This window comes from Opisthocomus hoazin, chromosome 5, assembly GCF_030867145.1.
Source record: "Opisthocomus hoazin isolate bOpiHoa1 chromosome 5, bOpiHoa1.hap1, whole genome shotgun sequence".
Taxonomy (NCBI): domain Eukaryota; kingdom Metazoa; phylum Chordata; class Aves; order Opisthocomiformes; family Opisthocomidae; genus Opisthocomus; species Opisthocomus hoazin.
Genome location: NC_134418.1, coordinates 63,228,660 through 63,240,711, shown reverse-complemented (window position 1 = coordinate 63,240,711; position 12,052 = coordinate 63,228,660). Strand labels below are relative to the sequence as shown.

At 38.2% G+C, this 12,052-nt stretch overlaps 1 protein-coding gene across 5 annotated transcripts in view; it reads left to right on the top strand.

The window, feature by feature from the left end:
* CCSER1 (coiled-coil serine rich protein 1) overlaps positions 1 to 12,052 on the top strand; it is a 745,310-nt gene that overhangs the window by 462,307 nt on the left and 270,951 nt on the right. Inside the window, exon 10 of one of the 5 annotated variants that reach the window (XM_075421508.1) lies at positions 3,452 to 3,747. The exons of the other annotated variants lie outside the window; for them this stretch is intronic. Within the exon in view, the coding sequence (XP_075277623.1) occupies positions 3,452 to 3,532 (81 nt within the window). The 3' untranslated portion in view covers positions 3,533 to 3,747. Of the gene's footprint in view, positions 1 to 3,451; positions 3,748 to 12,052 lie in introns of those variants that run through there. 5 annotated transcript variants of the gene reach the window in all.

The window sequence follows — 12,052 nt, the reverse complement described above, 5'->3', positions numbered from 1 at the left end:
ATTCTGTTTTCCAATATGTGTACTGAGAATCATTTAAAACATGTTGGGAGTCTTGCAGAAAAAGCCATGTGCGCAACAGATGGGTGTGAGAGACTGCTAAATAATAAGCGATTAATGTGTCCTAAATAATCAATGTCAATTTAACCTCCTTCACCTTGCTTTGTTTCCAAAGCCTTATTTTATTGAGAGATCAAGGAATAATTTCTTCCATGCCAATCAGCTTATTAAAATGGTCCGGAATATGAATACAGTCAACTAGCATTGTGACTGATTACAAGATCATGTTAAGCGATACAACTCCAGTAATGGCTGCTAGCTAAATTAGATAGTCCGAAGTATCTTGCAGGCATCAAACAAACACTGCAACATGTACCACTGCTAATGAATTTTCATTAGAATTTGTCTTGAAAGCAGAATTAAACAATCACAGTACAGTTCTGAATTTCTGTCACCAACAAAAGTCCAACTCAGAACCACTTTGTCAATCTTTATCAGTCTTTAGATGAAAAGAATTTGTACTTATTCTACAGAGTAGAAATTCCCAAGAGCTGACATGATTTCTGCAATGTCTTTTCTGTGCTTGCGTTGTGCTGGTATAGGTTTCACATCTCAGAACTGCTATTCGGTTTGTTCGTTGTCTTTCATGCGGAGAGTAAAGCTGATGTAAACAGGTTTCAAACGGGTCCTTAACTCGTTCCGTATTTAATGAGAATCCTTTTCAGTTTAATGGCCCTTACATTTGTATTGTGCTTCTAGAGTCTCAGACAACAAACTTGTATCATATTGCTCCCAATCTGGTTACTGTTTAATTTGCTTAGCTACAAACAAAAATTACCTTTCCTTCGTGGTCATCAGCATTACCTTTACAACAGTGCTGGGTGATACACAAGTAGGCACTGACTCTGAACACCTGTACCACCAAGCAATATTAAAATTAATAGAAATCCATACTAATAGATTTTGCAGGGTATTACCTTGGAAGGTGTGCCTCTGTTGCCCTCTGAAAGCCTGGACACTGCTTTCTGCAGACCCTCTGTGTTTCACTAGGAGGGAGTGGAAGATGTGGAGGTGGATACTCCACCCTCCCTTCTATTCTCCTCACTGTCCCTGGCAGCCAGCCATTAACCACTTCAGTCCTTGCTTTGCTTATACGTCTCTGTACCTATTCATACCTGGATATCCAAGTTGTTCTTGGCATGGTAATTCCTTTCCCACAACTTCCTCTAGCAATCATTTTCTCTTCTTCTCTTGTCCAATTTCCTATTTTTAGTATACAATTTCAAAGTACCTCTTCAAAATCTACTTGTGTGTTAGGATGTCCTACCTGTGCAAATTCTGTCAAATTTTCATCCATTAATAGTGAAATATTATGCTGAAACTTTTTTGGTGTTAATGATTGCCTCCCGCCAACCCTTACCAAACATACTGGCTCACCATCAAACCCCTAGGTACTTGCCGTATGAATTCCATTTAACCACAGAGTCATGAACATGAATGGTTACACCTAGTGCTGATCACTACAGGGATAAACTGTTAAGTTAACAGTGGTGAACTTGCCAGAGGATGCTTGCTTGTGCTGAGGGTTTGGTGCCTGTGGTGCTATACAAAAACAGATAAAAGTTTTCACATAAATGAATTTCAAAAGTAACTGTATTCTGGGACAGAAACTGAGACTTGCCATGTGGAAAAGACAAGTTTCCACTAATCACTTTCATTCTGTGGCTGATTATCAATAGATATCATGCATTTATTGTTGCCATCTCTAGGAATAAAGAACAGTAATATTTACATTCTGCAGTGGTGCTCAATTAGTATGAATGATCTTCAGTTTTGATTTGTGGAATGTAAGTTGGCTTCTGGCTGCTTGTGTAAATAAACTGTGTGCCGTTTAAATATTTGTAGGAATATATGGCTTGATGACATAACATCTGAGTTTTCTTGTACACCAGAAGTTAATATAACACTGTAGTCTCTATGTCTTTAAAATTATTATTATCCTGTAATATGCTCTGCAATAACAGTGCAATGTTTTCCTTGCCTGTTAAGTTTTCTATCTTTCTACTTCTTCTATGTTTCTCTCATAAACTATTTCTTTGTATCTGCAGTTATGCTGTTGCTATCTTGCTTTTGAAGTGCAATAAAATATGAAATACTTAGAGATATTGACCAGGCTTACTGTCACCAACTTTTGCTTAGATGTCTTGGAGTTGGGGAGAGAAGAAGGGGAAGGAGGAAAGGTCAGTGTTTAGTTATTACTAGTTATTCATCCTAAAAGTTCTTTTTTTGAAGATAGTACTTTTCCCACTCTTTCTGCTTTAGCTCCATCACTATCTTCTCCTTAGAGTTCTCCAAAAATTTGCTTTTTCACTTCAGCATATCCATCTAGACTTTTTGTCTCATTTCTTATTTTTACTGTAATTTCTGTGTAGTACTTATAAGTGAGTATGACTTACCAAAATGTTATTGCAGTAGTATGTTTTCAGCATTTTATAGTTGCATTGTTTCTATCATAAAGATGCTACCAGGCAGTTCATGACATCTCTAAATATTAATTAAATGAGCATTTATCCCTAGAATTAAGAATGTGTTTTTACTACATCCGCTCTGACCTGTTACGCTACAGATAGAAAGAAGTAGGACACTGACAAAGAAGACTTTTCAATAGTTTTTATTTGATTGAAATTAAAAAGCTGTCCTTGTCCCACTGGATTATACCTTCTTGACTCTGTTCATGCATTATGCTGAATATTAGCAATGTCCTATTTGTAAGGCTAGAGAATGGTTTGGGAATATCATAGCAGCACTGAAATCTTTTGAATTTTGTTCAAAAGAAAGAAGTAAGAACTTAAAGTGCATTCAATAACAACCAGAAATTCTCGAACATAGCAATGTTTTTGCAATAGGCTTGGAGTATATCTTCTTAAAAATGATAAAAACTTGGATTCACCTTGAAGAAAAGATCAACAAGCAAAATTCAAAAATGGGGCATGGATAACCACTGTCTTATAAAGCCGCATGTATGGTTTTTGTAATATTAGTATGTTTAGTATGAGTACTTTTAGATGCAGAATGATCTGCTTACACAGTTTTATCATCATGTGGAAATGTTTTCATGGTGCGTGCATGCTGCATGTAGATTCCCTTTATTAGCGTCAATTAGCTTATTCTGGTGACCTTTTTCCTGTATAAACATGGCATCTGTTGTACTAGAACTGTGTCATGCACAAGCTGATGAATCATATTTCTGGTTTTGTATGCATTGTCACTTAATTCCTTGTTGTGTTGATCACTGGTGTGAAAGAAGCTTTATTATTACATGCTGCCTGCATGACTGCATACAGCAGAAATGATAATTTTTCATTTAACTTTGTGCTGCCATCAAACCATGCATCTTTAAGATTTCATTTCATTTCTTTTTCTCTTCTTTCTTTTTTTTCTTTTTTTTTTAAAGGCCCTGTGGAATTCTCCATGTTCTGAAGGCTTAGTTTACAAACCTGTCACCATCTCATTGGTTCCATCATTATTAAATTAAAAAACAACATCTGGACACTCTGCACTTATGGATTTAATTAACTAATGCTGTATATGAAATGAGCTGCAAGTTACTCTTACTGGCAAAATGCTACTACTTAATATTTGTGTTATCAACAGTCAAACATGACTTTTTTTGGCAGCAATATCTTAATTATTAAATATATCTCTGAATAAATTATTAGTAAGCTATCAAAAAGTTATTGTCTGTAATAAAACTCGGTTATTCTTACAATTTTGTGCAATTAATCATCTGTTGGTCATTCACTACAAGTAAGAAAATACTTGTCTCTGAGGTGGAAAAAATACATCTTCAAGATATAGAAACTGAAGGAAACTACCATTTGGCTAAAACCTGTGAGGTTTTGTCTTCCAGTGGATAATACTTTTACACCAATTATGAATACAGGGTCAGCACCTTTCAATGTGTGCTCTATTTGATGAATGTTCATAATTATGTATGTAATTTTTATAGGTCATTAAAGAGACATTTCTGTGTGGGATTTTGCAAGGTTTTACAAGATCAGAATTTACCCAGCTTTATCCCAGGAAATAGAACTTGATCCTAAAAAAGTACACTCTGATTTTTGGATTTATTAGAATTATAATTTTACCCTACTTTTTTTTTTCATTTTTTCTGAGTACCTCAGCTTCTAAGAGACATTCCTAAGACAGCACTGATATGTCTGAGCAAAGTGAATATTGTGTTTGCTAGACATGTCTGTGCTACTTGAGTAGATAACTTTTGTTGTCCAAAGCAGAGGGCAGGGGTGTGGGTGTGGGTGTAATTCCTGGTTTATGACTTCATTAAGTAAGAAATCAGAAGCAAAATGGAGAGTTCCCCACAAACCCTGTCACCACTATTAGTTGCTTCAGTGTTCCCTTACCCAGGGTTGACTTCATTCACCTGAGAGATGTACTCCACACCCACGCTCACCAGGTAAGATAAGAAGGTGCTTGTGCCAGCAGTATTCTTAAAGCTTTCCTGCTCATAGCTTTTCTTACTAACAAGAGATAATAGTTGAATCTTACTACTATGAATAGTTGAATAGTTTAATCTTACTACTATGCCATTTTGATTCAACTGGAGCACCTAGTTAGCACCTGTGGCTTTAATTTCAAACAGAGGACACACTGCTGTCATTTAAAAATAGCATTATTCTTAAATGGGTCTGAACTGAAAATAATAGCAATCAACCGAGTATTCATGCAAGTCTTTAAAAGTGAATGAGCCTTCTTCACAGGTGATGTTGCAGTAGGTTGGCTGATTGTGTACCACTTAACATGGTGTTACTGTTTCTCAATCTTTACATGATCTTTTCTTCTTTTGTTCATAACAGCCATCTTCAGCATCCTCTCTCGCCCTTTTGGTCATACTTCCTGAAACTTCTTTGCATGTATAATTGCACAATTCTTATTGTATTTGTTGGAAGAATCTTGAAAACCCAATTAAACAGCAAATATGTGATTTAAAGAAATAACAGAAATGAGCATGTGCATATTATCCTTTTGAACTTCACCTTCTTTGTTGAACTTCATTTGTTGCCATTCTTCTGTTTGTTTCTTGATACTAGAAAATCTGTTCTGCATAGAAATGTCTACCTCTTGGTGTCAGTTGTGCTTTCTTTTTTCATCTCCATCTTTATTATGGTAATATTTTAAGTCTATGTAGGATACTGTTATCTGGAAGATGAGCGAGAGAACATTTTATATTGTGGTGCTTTGCTTAAATATTGGTAATGGAGAGAGTTAAGAGTCGAAGAAAAAAAACAATTTCAGGATTCTGATGAGAAGTAAACTAGTTTCACTTCCTAAATTAACAAGGTTTTTACCTGTTCCTCCCAAGTCTATGAAAGAATACTTGAAACACTTAAACAGCTCATGTATTCTAAACCTGTCCCCTGATAGAGGTGTTGCTAGCAGCTGTTGTTTCCGTGCAAAACTGAACATGGCCCTTTGACTTCGGAGGTAAAGAGAGTAGGAGTTGGGCTTTTAACTTTCCCTGGAAATTACCCGTAATTTCCAACAGCTTTTTTGCAATTTCTTTATTTTACATACAAAACAGTATGAACTGATAAGAAATTACTCAGATTTGGTTTTTTGCTCGCATAGCATTCGAATGGTCTGGAAAAAAATCGTGATTGACAAGTAATATTCAGACTTCAAGGAGACATGGTCAGTGGGCAAAGCCTGCACTTTATATGCATATGCAAGAACTTAGTCTAATTAAAGTCTTAACAGTCTGATCAAAGATTTTATTTTAATTGTTCCAGTTACAGTGATACTAGCACATCTAGTTCAAACAGTCAAAATTAAATGTACATAAATTTCCTAGTACCTACTCCTTTCTTTGATGTATCACTCACTCTTGCACAGCCTCTTTTGTGAAGGTCAATGGCTTTGAGTCAGTCAAGGGAGTGGTAGCACTGCAGTAAATCTGGTATCACAACTCCTTGACGTAAGTCTGATGTTAACATTGATGATTTCTTCCTTCTCATTTTGGAATCCAGTTGGGATCTCACTGATACGTTTGTTAACATGTTGTACGTCACTGATTTCAAGTTCACATGACATCTCTGTTATCCTTACAACTGGCTTTACCACACTCGAAAGGCGGCGTTCCTTTGGTGAGTAACTGGCCACTGCTGAGTTGTTCATAGTCCTGGGGTCTCTGGTGTCGTCCAGTGCCTGTAATTATTTGGATTGCTTATTATTGGAAGATCATTCTTCACAGAGTAAGTGCTTGTTACTGGTATCTGTAAGATACAAATATATAGCTGACACAGCCACCCCTACCAAAACCTTGCCATGCGACAATGAAAAGCTGAACAGCGGCTAGTGCAAAAGAGATAATAGTAAGCTGGTCATTAGATAACTACTCTTAAGAGCTAAAGCGAACGTTCAGGCAAGCGAGGCAACAACATGGACATCAAGATTTGTTTTTAGCTTAATTTGAAGCCTGTATCTAGTTACGAGCAATGGCAACACCGTGTTAACTGGGATGCAATGGTGAAATGGTATTTGGAAAATACTTTGTTGTTCTCATTCTGGGCATTGACATGTAATAAGTGCAGAGGTTTGTTATTTTAACTAGCACATCTCGTTCTTTCTTCATTTGACACTTTGCAAGTGCTACGAGCTGAGTTTGCATTCTACACTTTCCTCCAGGGATTTTCAAATGTGTGAGCGCAAGGCTGTTTTGGTACAGCGTAAGACAGGGAAAAGTAGAAATTAAATCACTGGATTTAAAATTAACAGAGGTGCAAAAATGTTACAGCTAGAGCAAATGTGGTAAATGTTGAGAGGTTGAGAAGGACCAAGAGTTATTTTACCAGTTCTAGAATCATAGAATCATAGAATGGTAAGGGTTGGAAGGGACCTTAAACACCATCTGGTTCCAACCCCCATGCCATGAGCAGGGACATCTTCCACTAGACCAGGTTGCTCAGAACTCCATCCAGCCTGGCCTTGAACACTTCCAGGGAGGGGGCATCCACAGATTCTCTGGGCAACCTGCTCCAGTGTTTCACCACCCTTGTAGTAAAGAATTTCTTCCTGATAGCTAATCTAGATCTACCCTCTTTTAGTTTACGGCCATTCCCCCTTGTCCTATCACTACACACCCTTGTGAGAAGTCCCTCTCCATCCTTCCTGTAGGCCCCCATCAGGTACTGGGAGGCTGCTAGAAGGTCATCCCGGAGCCTGCTCTTCTCCAGGCTGAACAGCCCCAACTCTCTTAGCCTGTCCTCATAGCAGAGGTACTCCAGCCCTCTGCTCATCTTCATGGCCCTCCTCTGGACCCGCTCCAACACATCCATGTCCTTCCTATGTTGGGGGTCCCAGAGCTGGACACAGTACTCCAGGTGCGGTCTCACAAGAGTGGAGTGAAGGGGCAGAATCCCCTCCCTCGACCTGCTGGCCACGATTCTCTTGATGCAGCCCAGGGTACAGTTGTCTTTCTGGGCTGCAAGCGCACATTGCTGGCTCACATTGAGCTTCTCATCCACCAGTACCCCCAAGTCCTTCTCCTCAGGGCTGCTCTTATTATATAGTTATGAGCAGTCAGAGAGGCAAACAAGCCTTGAAGAGCCTGGGGTGGCATAGAGAGGCAGAAGGGTTACATCCTGCTTGAAGTGAAGGGAGATTATTTTTTTCATTTTGATGCTTTTTTTAAAAAAAAAATTAATCTTCTGAAGCAATTTCAAGATGAAAACATGCAGAACAGTGTGAATACTGGCATACAAAATATGCTGCTGTACTGCAATATGCATTTGGGCCAAAGAAGAATTCCCATAGCTTACAGTGTTTACTACAGGTCTCTGAAACAATGTAAAACATAATCATTGAAGCTGTTTGTAAGCATAGGCACTGTGTGCATGGTGAAAGGGCTGGAAATTTTGTTGTTCTTAAATAGCTAGGGGATCAGAGGCTTGTCTTCTGGAGCTGAATTTATCCAGTGTTAATCAGTGTTTTTAGATATATGTACACTATTTGGTCATTTAGATTATGGTTTAAACTTTTCAGTATGCTTTAGACTGTTATATAAGTGTTAAATCTGAAAGAGCTTAGGAGGAAAAAGTTAGCATACAATATCTAACCTATGTTATACCAATAATAGAAACAGAAAATGCCATTTCTGTCCCTGACCTATTACTATTGCTTTCTCAATGGAAGTGCAGTGAGAGCTATATCCAGGCTCTGTACTCTGCCTTCATTTCAATACGGTGCTCTTTTGCTATTCATTTATTCATTTTTAGTAATGGAAGTTTCTGCTTCTTAAGAGTCAACAGAATATTAACATTAATGATAAAACAGCAAAGAAGGAGCATGAAGGGAAAGGATTATAAATGATATTTGGGGAATAGTAATACATTTCTTTTGTAGTGTACAAAAAGGCATTAAATTGAAAACAGAATCTACTGGATACCATCAATAAAAGGAAAAAAGTTCTGTTTGGTTACTAGGAAATGCACTGCAAAAAAACATTCAAAGTTGTATTTCTGTGTGTGCGTGTATTAAATCATGCTGAAGTAGAAAGCACATGAATTAAATACCGTATTACAACTTTATATTCAGTGCCAGCTTCATTACTTTTGGGGAGATTTTTATTCATCTGAAAACATCCAGGAAAAACTTGGTGATGATGTTAATGTTAACTATCACGATAAAAGTAAGTGATAGCTTACTTGGGTCTTGATCTGTACTGTATTGTGTAATGGTGCATACATACAATCAAATATTTGAAGAGAAATGCCAGCACCTTCACTGACATATATGATCAATTTTAAGTGCTCACATCAGAGACATGAGCTTCCCGATGTGCAATTAATACAAAATGTCCATGTGAATATTTGTGCATCCGTGAACATCTATATTTCTTCTTCCATGATTGAGGAGAAAAGATTAAAGCAGACACAAATCTACTGCAGGAGTCCTGTCAGGTTATGAATAAGTTCTTCAAAGAGAAACCCTAGGAAATTGCCAGATTTCAGGTATTACAGAAATAAAGACAATGTGAAGAAAGACAAGTTTTGTTGATGATAGTGCAAGTTTCCAAAAGGACCGCTTCAGTGGTCCTATCTGGCTCCAGTGGAGTCAGCTTTTAAGATTCTGTGTGTTTTGCAAGCATCCAGGTACTCTGAAAAACTCAAGTAGCTGCAGAACACGAACAAAAATCCTGAGACTAAAAAATTAACAGTTGGCTCTTCAGATGTTGTCATGTATCTACTCATACTTCCAGCGTCGCAATGTTTTTGAAGGCTTGTGGAACCGTTCCCTGATGCTAGAAGGTGTTTACTAGAGAAACAGTAGCTAACATGTTAGTTGCGTACCGAAGATTGTTTCATATGTGTGTATAGCAAAATAAATCCAGAAATTTTTATTTTGTTGTGGTAACTGGACAGAAGGGAGCATATTGTTTCTATGTGAGAAGCTCTCTGAATTGCATAACTAAATACAAAATGAGCTGAAGCCACAGATAATGCTATTAATGGGACTCTGGAAATTATGAGAGCATCCAAGTGAATAAACCCGTTGCAAAAGCAAACAAAAGCAAAGCATAACCCCACAGCTGACTTGAATGGGAAGAAAGTTAATAATGTTGTAATTGTTTTTCATGTTAGGAAAATGCTTCCCTGACTTACAAATCTGCTAATATGTGAGGGATGGGTATTGCAAAATGGTTGGTTAGATGTGTGAATTTAGGTACATAGCAATATCAGAAACTAATGAAGCTTAGCACACTTCTGTTCCAAAATACCTGGATACATTGAGACTTGCGGTGTTGTCACCAACTACTGTGAATTCATCCTCGGAGTGAGAGACACAGAACTTTCATTGGTGCCTCAGGTCAAGAGACTTTTTTTTGCTGCAGGAGCTGGGCATAGTATCGAGTGCGTCAGATGGTCCAGGCCTCAAAGTTTTACAAATAATATTGCTCCTATTTAGTTACATTCTCAGTACAATTAGCCTTCATGAATAACAAAAGTGTTGGAGTTCTGCTTGCAAGCTGGCCTGAAAAATCAGTAAATTGGTTGGGATACTGTATTAAATTGCTTTAATACAGGAATTCTTCCTTAATAGTACAGAGTTAAGAATAAGTGCTTGAATTAGAGGTCATCTGGGCGTAGCTGGAGCTGCATTCAATTTATTTGGGAGAAGCTGATCTTCAATGTCAGTGAAAAGGCCTAATATAAAAAATATGGAAACCAATATTTACTCAACGTTCTGTTGCGATACAGTCTTCCACTGTTCTCATCCAAAATAATTTAGCAATTAAATTTTGTGTCAATAAGGACAAATGAAAGATAACATAATTTTAAGAAGGCAATGCTATTTTTCTATTGGCAGTGGATTAATGTTGCATTTAATATTACTATTCTGGAATATCTCTAAGTGGTGTGCCACATCTTTTTTAGCAATCCTGTGTATGTGGTGATTCTTCATCACATTTTCTGCTAAATCTGTACACCATTTGAGAGTGTGCAAGCTTGATGTTAACCAAGTAGGAGATGAACAGCAGGCAGAGCTTACAATTCTATGGTAGTCATTTCACAAGCACCTGTCAAACATTAGCAATTTAGTCTGTGGGAATAAACTACTTAGCAAAATAATAATAGTCTCTTACAGAAATGTGAACGAAATTTGTGTACATACACTGCTTATACCTGCTCTTGTATTGCTAGAAAAGTAAATTTTCAAATCTTTCTAAAATGGTACAGGCGTGAACTCAACAGTAACTTTAAGAGCACAACCTTAAAAAAAGTCCTGCTTATGGAACTCCTAGGTGTGATATGAGTGATCTGACTGATAAAATAACATGGACAAGTTGTGTGAAAGGCAAAACAAGAACAAAACTATAATGAGAACAAAGAGGAAAACAAAACCTTTATGAAGCCGTCAGAGTGCACCAACATCCACCCACTACTTTCTTTACTTTTTAATATTTCCCTTTCTAACAAATATCCAGGGAGAGCAATAGATATGTCTTCAGGAGGTCTTCGTAGCTCAATGCTCTTTCCTGGTATTGACCAGTAGTAGAGGAAAAACTAAAAAGAAAAAAAAAGCGCAGAGTGATGTTACTGGTAAATTGCTCTAGTTACCAAAGGAGGTTAGGGATTTTCTTAACCTGAAGACTAATAAGAGCCGATAGACCTATTCTTTATACGTTTATTTACCTTCTGATTCTTCATCCGAACAACATCGTTAAAGGAATATGTTCTGGTTTGGGTTTAGTTTGATCATTCTTTATGATATTAGTTTAATAAATGTACTTACCTACAGTGGTGATAAAATTATGATTTTTTTGTAGGTCTTTTTCAGTAGTTTGCTGTAATTGTAGTTCTTTGCTGAACATGTCTATGCTGAGAAAAAGGTTGTGTGGATGTTATCACAGAATCACAGAATGGTAGGGGTTGGAAGGGACCTCTGTGGGTCATCTAGTCCAACCCCCCTGCCGAAGCAGGGTCGCCTACAGCAGGCTGCACAGGACAAATTCACCTTGTCCAGGCGGGTCTTGAATATCTCCAGAGAAGGAGACTCCACAACCTCCCTGGGCAGCCTGTTCCAGTGCTCTGTCACCCTCGGAGGGAAGAAGTTCTTCCTCATGTTCAGACGGAACTTCCTGTGCTTCAGTTTGTGCCCATTGCCCCTTGTCCTGTCACTGGGCACCACTGAAAAGAGTCTGGCCCCATCCTCTTGACACACACCCTTGAGATATTTATAAACATTTATTAGGTCCCCTCGCAGCCTTCTCTTCTTCAGGCTGAACAAGCCCAGTTCCCTCAACCTCTCCTCATTGGACAGATGCTCCAGTCCCCTCATCATCCTTGTAGCCCTCCGCTGGACTCTCTCCAGTAGCTCCTCATCTTTCTTGAGGTGGGGAGCCCAGAACTGGACGCAGTACTCCCGATGGGGCCTCGCTAGGGCAGAGTAGAGGGGAAGGAGAACCTCCCTCAACCTGCTGGCCACACTCCTCCTAATGCACCCCAGGATCCCATTGGCTTTCTTGGCAGCCAGGGCA